Raw genomic sequence first — 17,266 nt, forward strand, 5'->3', positions numbered from 1 at the left:
GACAATGTTACAGGCAGCATGAAGTCTGAAACGAACGTCCTTGAGCCACTGTATCTATATATTTGTATTTAATTACCCTTTTCCAATAAAGTCTGAAAACTTTGTGTACATGCAGTTTGAAGTCATTGCAGAATTCAAATCAGACTAGTTGATATTGACCTAACAAACCTTTAATTGAATATTTTTTATCTTAAAGGCACGCATTTTACGTTCTATATTTGTGTAGGTCAAGGTGACCTTACAGTTACAAAATTAACAAAGAACCTGCTAAAAAAAGAAAAAAAAAACTTCACATGACTTTACATGAGCATATCTGTCATTCTATTTCTAGACAGGCAGTTTAAAGAACAACCTACCGCTGAACGTCTACGTCTGAATAATTTATGGCCGTTCTATCCTTGAGCCAGCCAATTGAATGAAAAAGCGATGAGACTCGTCGCCAATCAAAATCATCTTCCTCCTTTTCAACCAATCGGAACGCGCGTCTCCGTTCCATCCTCAACAGGCCCTATCTGATTCAAACCGCGCCTACAACAAGGGCCCGAGTTCCCTTTTCAACCTTCACTGCGAACACGGTAGCGAGAGGGGCACCTTCAAGCAGGGGTCGATAAAGAACCACTTGTAATATTTATACACACATACAAGAACAATGTCCTTCCTCTCTATCAGCAGACTAGCTCCAAGGCTCCTCAGTTCAAAGGTAGGAAAGTTTTATTTTAATTTGAGTGAGGAAAACACAGGCTGCTACCCGGTTAGCTTAGCTTAGCAAAGATTACCGTAGTAACAGACAGCCAGTATTAAACTATATCGAACATTATTACACTTTAGGTAATTTATGTATGAAAAATATTCTGTTTATGTGTCTCCCCCCCATTCAAGTCTATATTTAAATTAGCAGCTGTCTTTCAATACCAATTGTGTACAGCATTTTACACATAGGCTTTCAAGAATGTTATCAGACGTTCAATTGTGTTTAAACTTTCAAAACGCACTCCAAACATGCTGTGTAAGGAAAGTGAAGCACAGCCAATATAAAGTTGTGTTTTAGCTCAAAAATGGTTTCTTTAAGCTGTTTAAAGATGCATACATGACAAAGAAACTCGTTATATTTTGATACTGAGGTGTTTCTGATATTCATGCGCTTCTGAAGTCCAGCTGTGTAACGTTAGTTGACGTCCTTTCACAGGGCACTAAACACTTTAACCAGTTTCATTTGTTGTAATGTAACTAAAATTGAGCAGTCACTTTGACATCTGTGATCTGCACCTGTTCAGCTGTAGTCTGACAGGTCAATCTTTTTGTTGCTTTATGGGTCTGTGGCTGATTTGACCTTCAGGATTGTCATTCATATATGAATGATAAGGCTTCAATAGTTGGCAGAGGTGCTAGATCATCATAAATACACCATAATAGACCTATTGACAGGCTGTTTCATCTCAAAAGCATTGTGAGCTAAGTTAATCCTAGAGGCCATTGGTGGCAATGTTTCTACAATGTATTTAGGCTTACAATGCTTTTGGGAAACGCTGTTTTATCATCACTTTAGTACTATACTGTTACTAGTGATGATAAAATGTCAAGTTGAATACCCCTGGTTTAGTTAATAAAAGCTCATGTGACATTATGGAAGTTGCATATTGTGAAAAATGAGCGGGAGTAGTTTCCTGAATGATGACGTTTGCATTTTTGATGCAGTCTTTGAGGTTGAAATATGAAGTTATGTTATCCTTGATCTGAAATACTTTGAGTGATGTGTGACTGGTGATTTTTAACATGTGACTAAGATTGTGATGAGGAAAAAAAATGAGTGGAAGGAGTGTCAAAGAACACTTAAAACCTATAGGAACCTGCACTTATCAATATACTGTCTCAGTTGTGCTCTCATAAGACTACACAGTCATCATTGTTGTTGCTGTAGAGATAAAGCCAATGCCACACTGAATGACTTTATAGTAATATAGGTTACTGTGCTCTTGTCATTCAGGGTTAATGCTCTGTTCACACCCCTAGATGACCTTTGTACACCATGGAGAGTTTCTCTGCATTCTTTTCTGCTGTGTATTGCATTTATGTAATCTGCTGATTGTCAGTTCATAGGAGTGACCGAGGTACATTTCTGTACTGTACTTCCTTGCATAATTTTCCTTTTTTCTTGGTAATGTGTTGGACCTTGTTCAGACCTAGTAGTCTGCTTTGTAAACACTTGAAGTATACTTAAAGGTTTAATTTACCCAAAAATTATATTTCTGTCATTAATTACTCACCCTCATGTCGTTCCAGACCTTTGTTCATCTTCGGAACACAAATTAAGATATTTTTGATGAAATCCAAGAGGTTTTTGTTATCCTGAATAGAAAGCAACGAAATTACCACATTCAAGGTCCAGAAAGGTAGTAGAAACATTGTTAAAATAGTCAACGTAACTACAGTGGTTCAACCTTAATGTTATGAAGCGATATGAGAACTTTTTGTGCGCAAAAACAAAACAAAAATAACGACTTTATTCAAAAAATTTGTCTTTCCCCTGGCATTCTCCTACGCTGTTTATGTTGCAGCGCTTCCAGGTTTTTACGTCAGAATGCCGGCTCAGTATTGGCCAATGCTGTACACGTGAGCAGCACGACATGTGTGATACTGGTGCAGGAGCCAACCAATAATGAGCTGACTTTCGGACGTAAATACGGAAGCGCTGAACTGCGTTCACTGCGTCAACTGCGTACGAGTCTGATGGGGGAGACTTTTTTTTTTTTTTATTTTTTTTATTTTTTTTTTTTTGATTAAAGTCGTTATTTTTATTTTGTTTTTGCGCACAAAAAGTATTCTCGTCGCTTCATAACATTAAGGTTGAACCACTGTAGTCACGTTGACTATTTTAACAATGTTTTTACTACTTTGAATGTGGTAATTTTGTTTATTCAGGATAAAAAAAAAAAACCCTCTTGGATTTCATCAAAAATATCTTAATTTGTGTTCCGAAGATAAACAAAGGTCTTACGGACTTAGAACGACATGAGGGTGAGTAATTAGAAATTTCATTTTTGGGTGAACTAACCCTTTAAATGACACTGCAGGGAGATTTGTTTAACTATTTGAATGGATTTTTATGCAGTGTGGTACTATACAGAGCTGTTCCTGATAAAGCATTCAGATGGTGGACAACCTCTCCAGCATGTCTGACCTGTCTGACACAGTTGTCCACCTGTCATCTGCTTTGAGTATTGAAAAACAAGATGTTTTCATCTAAACAAAGCTTAGAGGGGTTTTGGAAGAGCATTACCTGTCAGTCTTTTATACATTTTCTTTCCTAAAGAAAGCTTACAAAGAGTTCTTTATCTGTGCAGGAATTCCTCCATATGGTATTACTAGTGATCCCTGCTAACACGCCGACTCTTGTGTCTGTTCTGCATATAGGTTGGCTCCGCAGAATGGGACTCTGTGCTGCAGTAGTCAGAGTCAAAAGTCATAGAGATGTCTAAGGTTGCCAGCTGGCCTGTGCACATGCACTATTCTCTGCAGCTTTTGTGATGGGGTTCGTTACGTTGATGCTGTTGCCAAGGTCTTTGTTATATAGCATACATTGTCACATAAGATTTGTAGTTGTGCAGTTTCATTTTACTTTTTTGTGCTGGCCTTTTAGGAAAAGTGTAATTTTTCTCCAAAAAAGTAATAATGTATTTTTTTTTTTTTAATTAAAATACATAATTAAAAGCTAAATTAAGTTTTCTATATTATATTATATATCAGTGTTTTCCACATGCTCCCCTGTAATGTTTTCTTTACATTTTAAAGTTAAATGCATCAATCTAGTGAACTTTGAAAGCAATATTAAGAGCTTTTAAGTGACCAAATCGGACAAAAAAAAAAAATGCCTTTGCATATTACTGTTGTTTTAAAACTTCACTGTAAAATAAAAAGTGGATATTTCATAGTAAGTATAATAGTTATTTTGCTTTTGTCAAATTACAATGCTAATGTCTTAATTTCTTCACTTGCAAGAGTTAAACCCTTAAAGGGTTAGTTCAATATAACGGCAATATAATCAGCACTTTCAAGAAAGGTACTAAAGACATCGTTAAAAAAGTCGCATGACTGCAGTGATGTTAGAAATTATGTAGGTCTGGGTACTATTTAATGGGAAACACTGTTATTGTATTGAAGTAGCTTATTATATTATATTCGCTATTTTATGTTATACATTCACCTACAGTGGAAAAAAAAAAGGAAAAAAAAGAAAGTGATTTACTAGAGGTTCTGACAACGTTAATTGCTGCAGTCTTAAAAAAAAAAAAGTTAAAAAAATTATTTTTTTATTTATTTTTAATCAGTTTGAATGAATGATCTAATGACTCGCTCCTAAAGTCTTCACTTGTTTAATTACTGGCTGAATCTGCGTGTTTGAACAAATCTCTTGAATGAATGATGACAAATACATTTAAGTCATTTGTCACCACCTACTGGTGTCACAATTTAATTGATACAGTAGTTTACTCTCAAAAGGTCATTTATTTTATCTATTTTTATCGCTACCGTATGCATCAGTGTATATCCGAACTATAAACTTTAATCCCAGTGTTTCTGTGATAATTTGTATGTTTGTAACACAGAAATAATGATACTATGTGGTGGAAAAGACTGTTTGTGAAGCTGTTTTATACCTATACATGACAACTACTCTCTCTGGCTCAGCGGCAACGCAACCCAAATTTAAATGTTCCGCTGTGATCGTACTTGTCAAAGCTTTAGTAGACGCATGCAAATTGAAGTCGTTTAGAAATTAGATTGCGTGTGTGTTTGAATTGAGATCGCAATCTTTTTACAATTCATCGTGCAGCTCTACATGCTCATAGATTTAGACTGTGTGAATTATATTGCTTTTGACAGGTCTGGCAGCATTCAGCTACTCCAGTACAGTACTCATGTAATCGCCCTCTTCTTTGGCGCACTGGGGTCAAACTAACTGCTGCTGGTAGCCTTACCTTTCCCACAGATTACATGGCCATAGACTTGGAGGAAGGTCAGAGACTAGCAGTTACTTATCAGCAACAATAAAGGCCTGCACATAAATGAGCTCTAAACCTGATTGGATTGTTTTTCTGACCACACAGCTACTGTATATTATGCAAAGTGACAGACTGCTCTTTATTTCTGGACAGAGAGAAGTTTAGCTGTAGGGCAGAGTGACGGGTGTCTGGTGTCAGTGCACTGACTTGCATGGCGATCAGGAGGCCAAAGCTGTAGAAAGTACTGGCTCTTGTTCATTAAAGTGCAGTCATTCCCTGTATAATCCAGCTCAATTGTCCAGTCTTAGCCTGACCTTTCAGGTGAAAGCAAACCAGTATGCACTGCAGCCCTGTTTTCTCTGTCTTGTGCTGTTTGTTTTGGATATGAAAGAAAGAAAAAAAAAGAAATGGTGCCATAAACTTAAGCTTTTTTTATGCACAATGTCAACATTCAAGGCAACGTTAGGCTACATTCACACTGCGAAACATAATGCTCAATTATGATTTTTGCTCAGATTTTATTTTTTTTGTATAGCTGTACATGTTGCTTTAAATGTGGCCAATATCAGATTTCCAGTGTGAACAGATCATGGTTCTGAACTGACCTGCATGCGCAAAAGAACGATACAAACGGAGCTGCCCGGTTTTTACCACAAAATCCACTCAATTGCTTCTCAAAACTAGTCCAAACCTAGCCCAATCGCATTCCGTGGGGTATCCCGGTAAAAGTGTCTTGATAACGTTGGGTATGTAAAATCTTTCAATAGACTCCCATGAGCACAGAATCGTGACGAGTGACATAAAAATCGCATTAATTCCGATATGACTGTTCACACTGCGGTCGCATTACAAAACATCTGACCTGTATCGGATTTAGTACAACATATGGAAGTGGCACGAATTGGAATTGAAAAGATCAGATTCGATGTGGTTTGTACTGTTCACACTGTAATGGGGAAAACAGATTTGGGCCACATTTACTATTTAGCTATTTAATTGTTCATGCTCAATTGTGCACTCTTTTTACATTTAAATGGTCTGCAGCTTTGTAATTCATTAATCATTAGAAACTCAAATCAGTCAATAACAATTTTAAATGTAATTTTTTGCACATCTCAGAAGGAACATCCATTTTTCATACTGTACATTGTCACTTGTAGCGTTCAAAATTATAGATTTTTTTTGTTTTTAATGTTTATTTTGAATTTATGTTGACAAAATAGTATACGAGTTTAATAACCATTTATCAGTTATCGGCCATACCATCAAAATAATTATAGGCTTATCAGTTCAGCACTATTTTTAAATTTGCTAAAGAAAATGTAAGCACTGCTTCTCTATGTAATACTCACTGAAAGGATGTATTGGGTTGTTTGGTGATTAGCTACATAAAAATCAGAGGTGAATTACTTTTTTTAAAAGCTAAACTTCTTTTCCATTTAACAACCCACAGCTAAATGCTATAAACAGCTGCCAGTTTGTGTGTGTACTGTGTAGAGGATTAATGATGATTCCAGTGACTATTTATTCTGTTAGGAGAATCATAGTCTCTTCATCTCCCCAAATGCCTTGCCAATCTGACCCAGCTTTACGTCTGTGCTTGAGTCATTCTGCAGTGGTGGTTTATCTCCGCTCCTGCTGTGTGTCAATCAGACAGGGCTCTTAATCTAAAGCTATATATAGAAATGAAGGATATATCTCAATGGAGGAAAGGCTTGGGTCATACAGGAAAAACTCATCATTCTTCCTTAAGGAATTCTGTAATAGAATTAGCTCAGATCCATACATCTGTCTCTGCAGAACTCATTGTGTTCTATTGCACCTGGGCGCCTTTGTGTTCATGTAAAATATTGTCATTACATATGTCTTATTGCTATAATTAAATTGTATTAGGTCCTATATCTCGGTATTATATTTGTAGGATTGAATCCCATATAAGGCATTCATGTTCAATGACACAGTGGAGTCCAAGACACACTTCACATCTAGTTGCTCTGGATCTAGTCTTGTCTATGTAATAAGTGTGCTGTAATTCTCTTGGACAGAATAAAACAGCTGCTAATTGGCAGAGTTGTCATAGATGATAGAGAATTGCTTTAAATGTTATGTTGTTCTACATGTAGTAAGCTCTGTATCACTGTAGATATAAACTGTTTTCTGGCCCTTTGACTTCAGACCCATTTAAAAACATTTGGTCCAGTGGAATCGATTGTAATAAGCTATAATTATATAATAATTATATAATAATTGGAATCCAAAGAAAAAGCATTACCTTGGCAACTGACGCATTTTGCATTGTGCATCTAAAGTCACCTGCCTTGCAGCTGTCAGCAGGCCTACTGCAGTGAAGTCTCTCTGATAACCCTGGTTGTGATAATGATGAACTTCCCCTGCTTTGCATCTTTCATCTAAGCCATTATTTTCTCTTCTCTTCCAGAATGCAGCATGCGTTGTTGTGGCTGCCAGAAATGTCAGTGCATCCACGGTATGTATCTGCATCATTTCAGATTCTGTATCTGTGATCACAGCCAGAACCAGACTTTAGATGTTAATTGCGCTACTGAGATTAGATCACAGCCTTGCTTTTGAAAGGTTGAGTCACTATCACATTTCTGTGTCTACTTTTTTGAACCTCAAAAAGCACTTTCTTTTATAATATGTGTTAGACTTTTGTTTAATCTGTTTGTGCCGGATTCACTAACTAAATGTGACCTTTTTCCCTTTGACCTTGTGCAGAATTTAAAAGATGTCTTAGCAGACCTCATCCCTAAAGAACAGAGCAGGATCAAGAACTTCAAACAGCAGCATGGCAAAACCCCAATCGGTCAGATAACGGTGGACATGGTGAGAGAAAACTCACTGTTACTGTAAATCATGTCTGTTAGATTTTTGTAGTACTCATTTTAGTTACTTGCCAAGGCAACATTTAATTGTTTTCTAGTATGTAGTATTTATTTTTTTTGTCATGTCAATTTTAAGAAATTTAATGGTTTTTAGTAGCTTGTTTTAACAATCACAACACTGATACAGCATTCCAGTCATTCACTGCAACACCACTCACACTTTGTTTACATATCAGATTCTCTTTTAGCAGAAGGATGGCTCTATTCATGCATAGAATAGTTTTTATTTTTATCATGTATTAACTGTTGTGTGAAAGCAATAAGGCTGTGCTGTATTACAAAACATAACATGTAAACATAACACCTGCGGCGCCATGACTGTCAGGACAAACAATGCCTTTTAATCGTGATATTTACAGTACCTTATTGCTTAAATTAGGGTTTTCTAATCTTTAAGCCCCAAATACCCCTTTATCAACACGAACCAGGAATGTTTCCTAGTTACTTGTATTTTACTGCTGATCATTCAGGATTTTTATCATTAATATTACTGAAGATGTTAATTTTATTAGTAGTAAATTAAATTATTAATACAAATACAAATATTGTATTTTGTCTTTCTTAGTAACTGGTACTCCTGGTTGGGAGTCATTGGCTAAAAGGGAAAGTTTAATTACTCACCCTCATGTCGTTCCAAACCCACAAGACTTTCGTTCATCTTCTGAACAAAAATGAAGATCTTTTTAATGAAATCTGAGCGATTTCTGTCCCTCCATTGACAGCTACATACCTACCACTTTGATGCTCGAAAAAGTTCATAAATTCAATCTATTTAACATATAAAGCGATCGAGTCTCTTCAGAAATTTCTGATTAAACCACTCAATTCATATGGATTAGTTTTACGATCTCTATGAACTTTTTGAAGCGTCAAAGTAGTTGTGTGGCTGTCAATGGAGGGAAAGAAAGCTCTCAGATTTCATTAAAAATATCTTAATTTGTGTTCCGAAGATGAACGAAAGTCTTATGGCTTTGGAACAACTTCAACTAAAGCTTGAACCAAAGGGTGAGTAAATGATGATACAATTTTCATTTTTGGGTGAACTATCCCTTTAAATTTACCCCTAACTCAGCCAGGTTTTGTCTCATCTGACTGATGACAAGAGCAAGTGTTGCCTAACATGCCTGACCAGTTCTATCTCACATGATGTGGTGCTGCACTCCCCCACAAACACAGTAATTGTTTTTTGCCCTCTGATTGGGCGACTGTTTTCTCAAGGACCCTCAGGCTGTGGTGTGAGTGCTGATGCTCTCATGGCTGTTCTTTCAGCTGAGTCATGTGGTCTTTGTCTCACTGCCAGTTATTCTACATTGCAGACTAAACTGCATCTGAGGGGTATTGTTAATCAAACGTATGACACAAGAAATAGAGGCCAGAGAAGAGAGATGGAGGACTCAGAAAAGGGTGTTGATAGAAGTATCTCAGTAATGTTTAAATGCTGCTTTTCTGTTTAATAGGTTTATGGAGGAATGAGAGGCATGAAGGGTTTAGTGTACGAGACCTCTGTGCTCGACCCTGATGAGGTGAGCGCGCACACACGCACATGCACACACACACACACACACACACACACACACACACACACACACAGACAGTCATGTGCCTTAACCTGGTATTGCTAAAATGTATCTTAAAACAGGTTATATTTATTTAAACATTTGTCATATATATATGCCTGTCACAATGCTAAGGGTTATGAAATAATAATATTAATAAAAGTAAGTCTTAGTCATAAATACTATTGTATTACTACTATTAATATTTATTATTATCAGAATATAATTTTATTTTATTGTTATTATTTGTCATACATACAATTTTAGTATAATTATTTAAAACAGCTCCTGTCTTTCATAAAATTAATTGAGCCATCAGTGTGCTTTGAACTTTTATCCTAGACACATAAAATACTTATTTTAGGTTTTGAAAATGTACCATGAATGATGAAAGCTCATTATTTGCACATAGCACATAGCTGCTGTAAGCTAAAAATAGAAAGTGGCATCATGGTGCCTTGGATAAATATACACTGGGTTAGTAGTATTTATCCTACTAACCCCTGAACCCTCCGAGTTTGAAGCTGTAGTTCTCATTGTTTACTTTATTCAATCAAACATACTGATGCCCTCCCTGTGTTTATCGACTGCATCTTTAGGGCATCCGTTTCCGTGGTTACAGCATTCCAGAATGTCAGCAGCTGTTGCCCAAGGCTTCTGGTGGAGAGGAGCCGCTGCCAGAGGGTCTGTTCTGGCTGCTGATCACAGGACAGGTGCCCACTGAGGAGCAGGTGAGGAGGAATTCATTCATATTTACTGTAGTGTTACCTGTCAAAGAAATTCAGAGCGTAATGGAGGAAAAAAGGGCAGAGCCGTGACCTAGCATTTAAAGTGTTTTAATACGTTTAGCCGTGGTGCTCGTGAGAGATACATGAGTTTAAATCCAGCATACAACATTTCCTGATTCTGTTTCCTTTTTTTTTTTCCTGTTTTTTCTCAACTGATCCTCTGCTAAAAATAAAAAAAGGTTTCATATTTGCATATATATATATATATATATATATATATATATATAATATATATAATATATATAAAACCATGTACATTGGTATTGCAATACTTCTCATATAAGTGAAACAATGTAAAAATCTGTCATTTTAAACTGCAAACCTGATTAAAGTGGCATATATTGCATTCTCTGGGGTTGTTGGAATGTTAGTCACATTGTGGCCATGAACAGGCAGCCATTTACAAAAATCAAAAAATATCTATTGAGAAACAAAGCGTTTTGTTGTGGCTATCGTTGGGTAGATCTTAATATTAACATTAGATAAAGGAAAATGTACAGTCAGTCTGTATTTATCATAAAAAATAAACACCAAAAAGGTGTTTAGGATCCTGACACAAAGCAAAAAATCATCCGCTTACATGATATCTTAACTAAATGATGTAGATGAGACTCTTATTTGAGAATTTCTTTTAACTAACTAGTTTAAGCTAGCTTCCTCCTTGTTTTCTTGAGCTTTTAGTTGTTTTATGGTCACTATATATATATATAAAAGTTTGGACACATTACTATTTTTAATGTTTTTGAAAGGTTTATGCTCATCAAGGCTGCATTTATTTGATCAAAAATACAGAAAAAACAGTAATATTGTGAATTATTACAATTTTAAATAATGATTTTCTATTTTAATATAGTCTAAAATATCATTTATTTCTGTGATGCAAAGCTGAGTTTTCATCAGCCATTACTGCAGTCTTAAGTGTCACATGATCCTTCAGAAATCATTGTAAATTGTAATATTTTACAATATTCACTACTTTTGAGACTGTATTTTTGATGAAATAAATGCAAATATGTGTGTGTGTAAGTAAGTGTGTGTGAGAGAGAGATATATATATATAATCCTCTTAGTAACTAATCTAAGTAAAAATCTTTTTTTTTCTCTCATTTAACTCTTTGTCGGCTGTTTCCTCAGGTGAGTTGGTTGTCTAAGGAGTGGGCTAAGCGTGCGGCCCTTCCCTCTCATGTGGTCACCATGCTCGACAACTTCCCCACCAACCTGCACCCCATGTCTCAGTTCAGCGCCGCCATCACGGCTCTGAACAGTGAGAGCAGTTTTGCTCGGGCTTACTCTGAGGGAGTTAACAAGGCCAAGTACTGGGAGGTGAGTCACTGAAAATATGTGTTCCAGAAACTTTAAAGGTGAAATGTGTAAGGATAAACATGATGATAAGACTAAAACAACTCTCATTAACAGTTATCTAAAGCAAATGATTCATTCTCAAGAATTCACTCCACTTCTGTGTAGTTTGTGTACGAGGACTCCATGGACTTGATCGCCAAGCTCCCCTGCGTGGCGGCCAAGATCTACCGTAACTTGTACCGTGAAGGCAGCAGCATCGGCGCCATCGACTCCAACCTGGACTGGTCACACAACTTCACCAACATGCTGGGCTACAGCGAGCCACAGTTCACAGAGCTCATGAGGCTGTACCTCACCATCCACAGGTGATGACCTACAAACTCACTGACTCATTCGCCATAAACTCCTCCTCCACTGTTCAGTTCTAGGCAGTCATTAGGAATGAGGTCAGCTTGGACTTTTAACCTTTGTGATTGCCCTCAGTAAAACTCTCCAGTTTTCTCTATGAGATTTTTACCTCAGCCACAGGGAGAAAAGCTTGTGTTTCCAGCCCTACTGGGAGATCTGAATGCACCTGATGTCTATTACCAAATTGGATCATTCAGGCCATTAAACATCAAAAGCACAATACAATACTGTAAATTGGCTCTTCATAGGAAAAACTGTCACAATCTGAAACTAAAAATGAAGTTAAGAGAGCAGTGGTATAAAATTAAAAGCCAAAAATTTGCTGTAGCTTCCTCTGAAGGAACATGCTAAACCCTGTTAATTTAACAAGTTAACAGCATCAAGTAATTTTTCTAGTGTTGCAACGATCATTGAACAATATGTGGATTATCTGATTAATAAATAATTGACAGATTAATCAAGATAAGATGTTTAATACACAGCAATGTTGAATAGGACTTTAGACCGGTGAGACCTGCAGTCTACACTAGCAAAACCAGTTATCACTTTTATTGCTGATTAAATGGATGCAATTGAAGCACATATAGAGCCTAAACCATTTAAATTAATATTAAAAAGTCTACTATTAAATATTGTATTTTAAATCCTCAAAATCTGCGTATTTTAATTCTCTAATGACAGTTAATGGCGTTAGCACGCCTCATTAACTTTACATTTTGAAAAATTGTGTTTGAGAGATTTCAATAAACCTTTAAGTAGCACAATCTCCCTCTTACCACTGACTTTATTCAGTCAGCAAGAAAACACCCAACCTGCTAGTGTACTTGTTAGGAAAGAATTGGGAAGTGAGAGAGGACTGACTTTTGATTAGAATATTCAAATGAATCAAGTCTGCCCTCATGTGGTTGTGTTAGTTTAGTCTACAATCTAGTTTAGTGTCCTTTGACCATTTTGTGTGCTTCTGTTTCTCTCCAGTGATCATGAGGGTGGAAACGTCAGCGCACACACTAGTCACCTGGTAGGCAGTGCCCTATCTGACCCCTACCTCTCCTTCAGTGCTGCTATGAATGGCCTGGCCGGACCCCTGCATGGACTGGCCAATCAGGTTTGAGCCTTAATGTGTTTAGTGCTGCACAAGACATATGGTTATGAAATACTAACCAGCTTTGCATTTCATTCATACATTTCCTCCTCTGTCCTGCAGGAGGTGCTGGTGTGGCTGACAGCCCTGCAGAAGGAGCTCGGTGGTGAGGTGTCTGATGAGAAAATGAGAGATTACATTTGGAACACACTCAAATCAGGCAGAGTGAGTGCCTTTGCTATGTTCCAATAGGAAATGCATGAACATACAAAAGATAAGGTTGCAGAAGGATCAAAATATAATGGATGATTATTCACACTGATTGTTCACTTTCATGTTATTCAGGTGGTTCCAGGCTATGGCCACGCTGTGCTGAGGAAGACCGATCCCCGCTACAGCTGTCAACGGGAGTTTGCCCTCAAGCACCTTCCCAATGACCCCATGTTTAAGCTGGTAGCTCAACTCTACAAGATCGTACCCAATGTGCTTCTGGAGCAGGGCAAGGCCAAGAACCCCTGGCCCAATGTAGATGCACACAGCGGAGTCCTGTTGCAAGTAAGACACCAGAAATCAGCCGATAATACATATAAGGCTCATTGACGTGCATATTTTTGTTAGAGTTGTCAAAAGTACCGACTTCGGTACCAATCAGTACTGAAATTTTAAAAATGTGATGCTTTGAGCGCTGTTGAGCGGATTCGTAAACACCTCTGATTGGCCATTGTGTTCACACGCTCAACAGATATGTCTGTGATGGCTACAATATTCATTTACGAATCTGCTCAATAGCGCTCAAAGTGCCACATTTTTTAAATTTCAGTACTGACTTGGTACCGAAGTCTGTATTTTTGACAACTCTATTTTGTGTCCATGTGCATTGTTTCCTTTTAAGTTAATTTGATACATTAATGACATATATCACTTTATTCTATAAAACCTATTTAGTTTGAATTCATTTTAGTACATTTAAATAATACATGTTGTTTTATGTTTTGTTATCTTAAACCCCCAAAATGTCAGGTGGTGCAACTGTGTGAACAAATGAACAGACTAAGAAAACTATTTAAAATGGTGTCTTAATAATAAAAAAATAAAAACTAAATACTATGGTATCATTTTAGGTTTGAAACCTTTTATATAAACAAATTTTATAAATATCAGTAGTTTTAAAGCTGTAGAGATAATTGAAAACTTTTGTCCAGCAATTTGTAATAACAGTAAACATGATAATGCATCATCTAGAGGTCCCCAAATGATCAAAAGGTTTATAGATCTCTCAAATACTGGGAAAAAATTGCTAATTTTAGAATGGGTAGGTTGGTACACTTTCCATGTCAGGTGGTACAACTACATCATAAATAGATATAACTATTTGGTTGTACCACCTGACATAAAAACAGTCAAAAAATGAATTTAAACATTTTGAAATGTTATTTAACAACTGAAACTTGTTTAAACAGTGACCCATAAATATGATTAAAAGATGATCTGTGGCATTTTAGTACAGATCTGTATAATTTTTGTCTAGTGCCCCTAAAATATGTTGTATTATTTATATGTAATGTATATTAAATATATTTATTTTTTTGTATACTTTAAAAAATTATTTTTTTAATTTCACAATAATATAAAATATAAAACAATATTTGGCTGCACTTTGAAATGTTTGTTTTTTCCACTTTTTCTAATTTTACAGTTTACATTTCTGTTTTGCTTTGTTGAAATCATCTCATATTTCTACTCTTGTGTTTTTCAGTATTATGGCATGACTGAGATGAACTATTACACTGTGTTGTTCGGCGTATCCCGGGCTTTGGGCGTCCTCGCCCAGCTGGTATGGAGCAGAGCGCTTGGCTTCCCTCTGGAGCGTCCCAAGTCCATGAGCACGGACGGACTCATGGCACTTGTTGGGGCAAAATCAGGCTAGAGAGGGAGAGACCATGCCAGCGGAGTGAGAACAGGAAGGGGAGGAGCTTAAACTATTAGAAACAAGCCTCCGGGCTAAGGGATATAAAGAGACAGTACACTTTTAAATTTCATCTAAAAAGGGCCTTTATTAATATAAAAACGTCAAGATTACACGTCCCATTTACACTCTTATTAGTCTTTCATTCCCAAAACCACATTTACAGCTACTTTTTTCACGGGAAATGTGTAGACACATTACACAATCATCACTTGTGATCGCTCCTCTTCAGTTTTCCCGCATTTCTTGCCAGTTTTTCAGACCATCTGACCAGCTTGAATGACGCAGCTATGGATGTAGTGGGGTGGTTTGATGGAGAAGGGTGTGTTATTGTCCAAGAACACAGCCGAGAGCAATCTTCCCAGAAATCACTTCTCTCCTATTTAAACTAAGAACGACTATTTAATACTAGTTAGTTCACCTAGTATGTAAATAAACGCTTTATCCTCAGCTGTCACGCCAACTATTTCAGTTTTAGTCTTGTACTTTTACTCTCCCGAGATCAGATGTTCACTTGAGCCTCTGTTTGAATGAGGAAACGAATCGTCAAAGCCCTTCTCTGAGCCTGTCCGATAATTCGATGAAGTTTGACTAGGCGTTCCTCTATCTAACATCAAGTTTCTCCTTGTAAGAGCACTCCATGGCGGCAAAACGGTCCTCTCTCAATAGAATTGATTCTATGAGTTCAGTTCAAATTGGGAAGCTTGTATATTTGTTTAAAAGGGTACTGCCCCTTTAACTCTCATATTGCTCTCTGACTTCAACCAATCGTCTTCATCTTCCTGTCTGTTGTTTGGACGCACATGTGGTGCCCTTTTTATTTAAAATAACCAGTCCTTCCAATTTTTTTCTCCTTTATTCCATCAGTGGACATATTGGCTTTGATTTGTTAAAGATTTGTGTCATTCACACAAATTATTGTAGTCGCAGGTGATTCGCGTACCAACTTGAGAGCAAGTCGAATTTGTGGCATTTATTTGTACGTTCATCCAAGAGCGTTCAAAATCTGCTATCTTTTTACCTGTTTAGAGTTTGTTTCCTTTTTTTTCCCCCAGTGTTTTGAAGAAGGATGTCTTGTATAAAGAGAAAAGCTGTCATTTTGTGTAGGTATACATAATTTGTGGTTTTATTTATTCATGTAAATATAGTTTGAATGTATGAACTGCATATCAACAGTGTCTCACCATCCCTGTAAGTCATCAAACTACTTACTATAACCATCAATAATGACTCACTTAACTCTTTATTTTAAATAAATTATACCTTTAATATAATTTAAAACACGTCTTGTACATGAGATCGTCTGCTGTGGCGCACATGGGTCTTGCTCTCTTGCACGCTTGCTCTCAGGTTGTTTTTTGGATAATCTAGCAGCTATTTAGGCTAGTCAGTCCATAAGCACTCCAATGGCACTTTTCCCCATCATTATTTTCTTTGCGTATAACCCCCCTCATCTGATAGTGTGAGAATATTTGTCTGGTTTGCCGTGCCCTTTTCCAGTGTGACTGTTTTCATCATGATGTACGTGATTGGGTTATGCTCCGTCAGGTTAATTTAAATAATGAGGTGTGTGAATATGGAGATAATTGGTTGAAGTCGGATCCACCAGGGAAAAATGGGGAGGGGAACAAGAGAATGGGGTTCAAATGAGTCTGGATTGATTGGGGGGAAAAGAAGCTTAGGTGAACAAAAAAGAAAAAAAATGGGAAAACTTGACAAAAAAAAGAAAACCAATAAATGTTTTTAACAAACACTTGAGGATTTTTCTTTTTTTCAACATGAAACACTTTCACTGTCTTTTATATGCACAGGATTATTCGGATATTAAACAAATTTGGTCATATTCTACCATTCAGCTGTCCATAATGTAATTGCCAATGTAAACATATTAACCCAAGCCAATATTCTAGTTACTAGAAACCCAAATAAGCTAACTTTTTTTTTTTTTTGTGGTTCAATGAAGAGCCTTTAATGTCCAAAGAAGTTTTTACATCTCACAAAAGGTTCTTTAGATTCTAAAATAGGTTCAATGAAAGGTTCTTTGTGGAACTTTTATGTCATTGCTGAGCTGGTATATCGCTTTATTCATATTTTTCATGTAACTGGAATATCTACTCTAAAGGAATATCCATTAATATTTGCGCATGTTCAGCTTAAAGTAAATCTGGGTGCTGTTTGATACAGGCAGTTTAAACAGGTCAAACAGAAATGCCATTTTTCGATTAGCTTTGGATATCTAAACTACTTTTCTAAGGAATAAAA

The 17,266-nt window shown here is 36.6% G+C and overlaps 1 protein-coding gene across 1 annotated transcript; it reads left to right on the forward strand.

Moving 5' to 3' along the window:
• The first annotated feature begins 529 nt into the window (after positions 1-529).
• cs (citrate synthase) lies at positions 530-16,757 on the forward strand. The gene is made up of 11 exons (XM_051879024.1): positions 530-700; positions 7,438-7,485; positions 7,737-7,844; positions 9,361-9,426; positions 10,059-10,190; positions 11,382-11,570; positions 11,715-11,914; positions 12,933-13,062; positions 13,162-13,263; positions 13,384-13,593; positions 14,795-16,757. The coding sequence occupies exons 1-11, from the start codon at positions 650-652 to the stop codon at positions 14,963-14,965; spliced, it is 1,407 nt and encodes a 468-aa protein (XP_051734984.1). The 5' UTR covers positions 530-649; the 3' UTR covers positions 14,966-16,757.
• The last annotated feature ends 509 nt before the right edge of the window (positions 16,758-17,266 follow it).

Source organism: Ctenopharyngodon idella, chromosome 22 (assembly GCF_019924925.1).
Source record: "Ctenopharyngodon idella isolate HZGC_01 chromosome 22, HZGC01, whole genome shotgun sequence".
Classification (NCBI taxonomy): domain Eukaryota; kingdom Metazoa; phylum Chordata; class Actinopteri; order Cypriniformes; family Xenocyprididae; genus Ctenopharyngodon; species Ctenopharyngodon idella.

Bases quoted from the DNA above. Each gene is read 5' to 3' on its own strand.
- cs (XM_051879024.1), top strand. From the start codon at position 650: ATGTCCTTCCTCTCTATCAGCAGACTAGCTCCAAGGCTCCTCAGTTCA. The intron at 7,845-9,360 runs GTGAGAGAAAAC...TCTGTTTAATAG, and splicing joins GTCAGATAACGGTGGACATG to GTTTATGGAGGAATGAGAGG. The intron at 13,063-13,161 runs GTTTGAGCCTTA...TCTGTCCTGCAG, and splicing joins TGCATGGACTGGCCAATCAG to GAGGTGCTGGTGTGGCTGAC.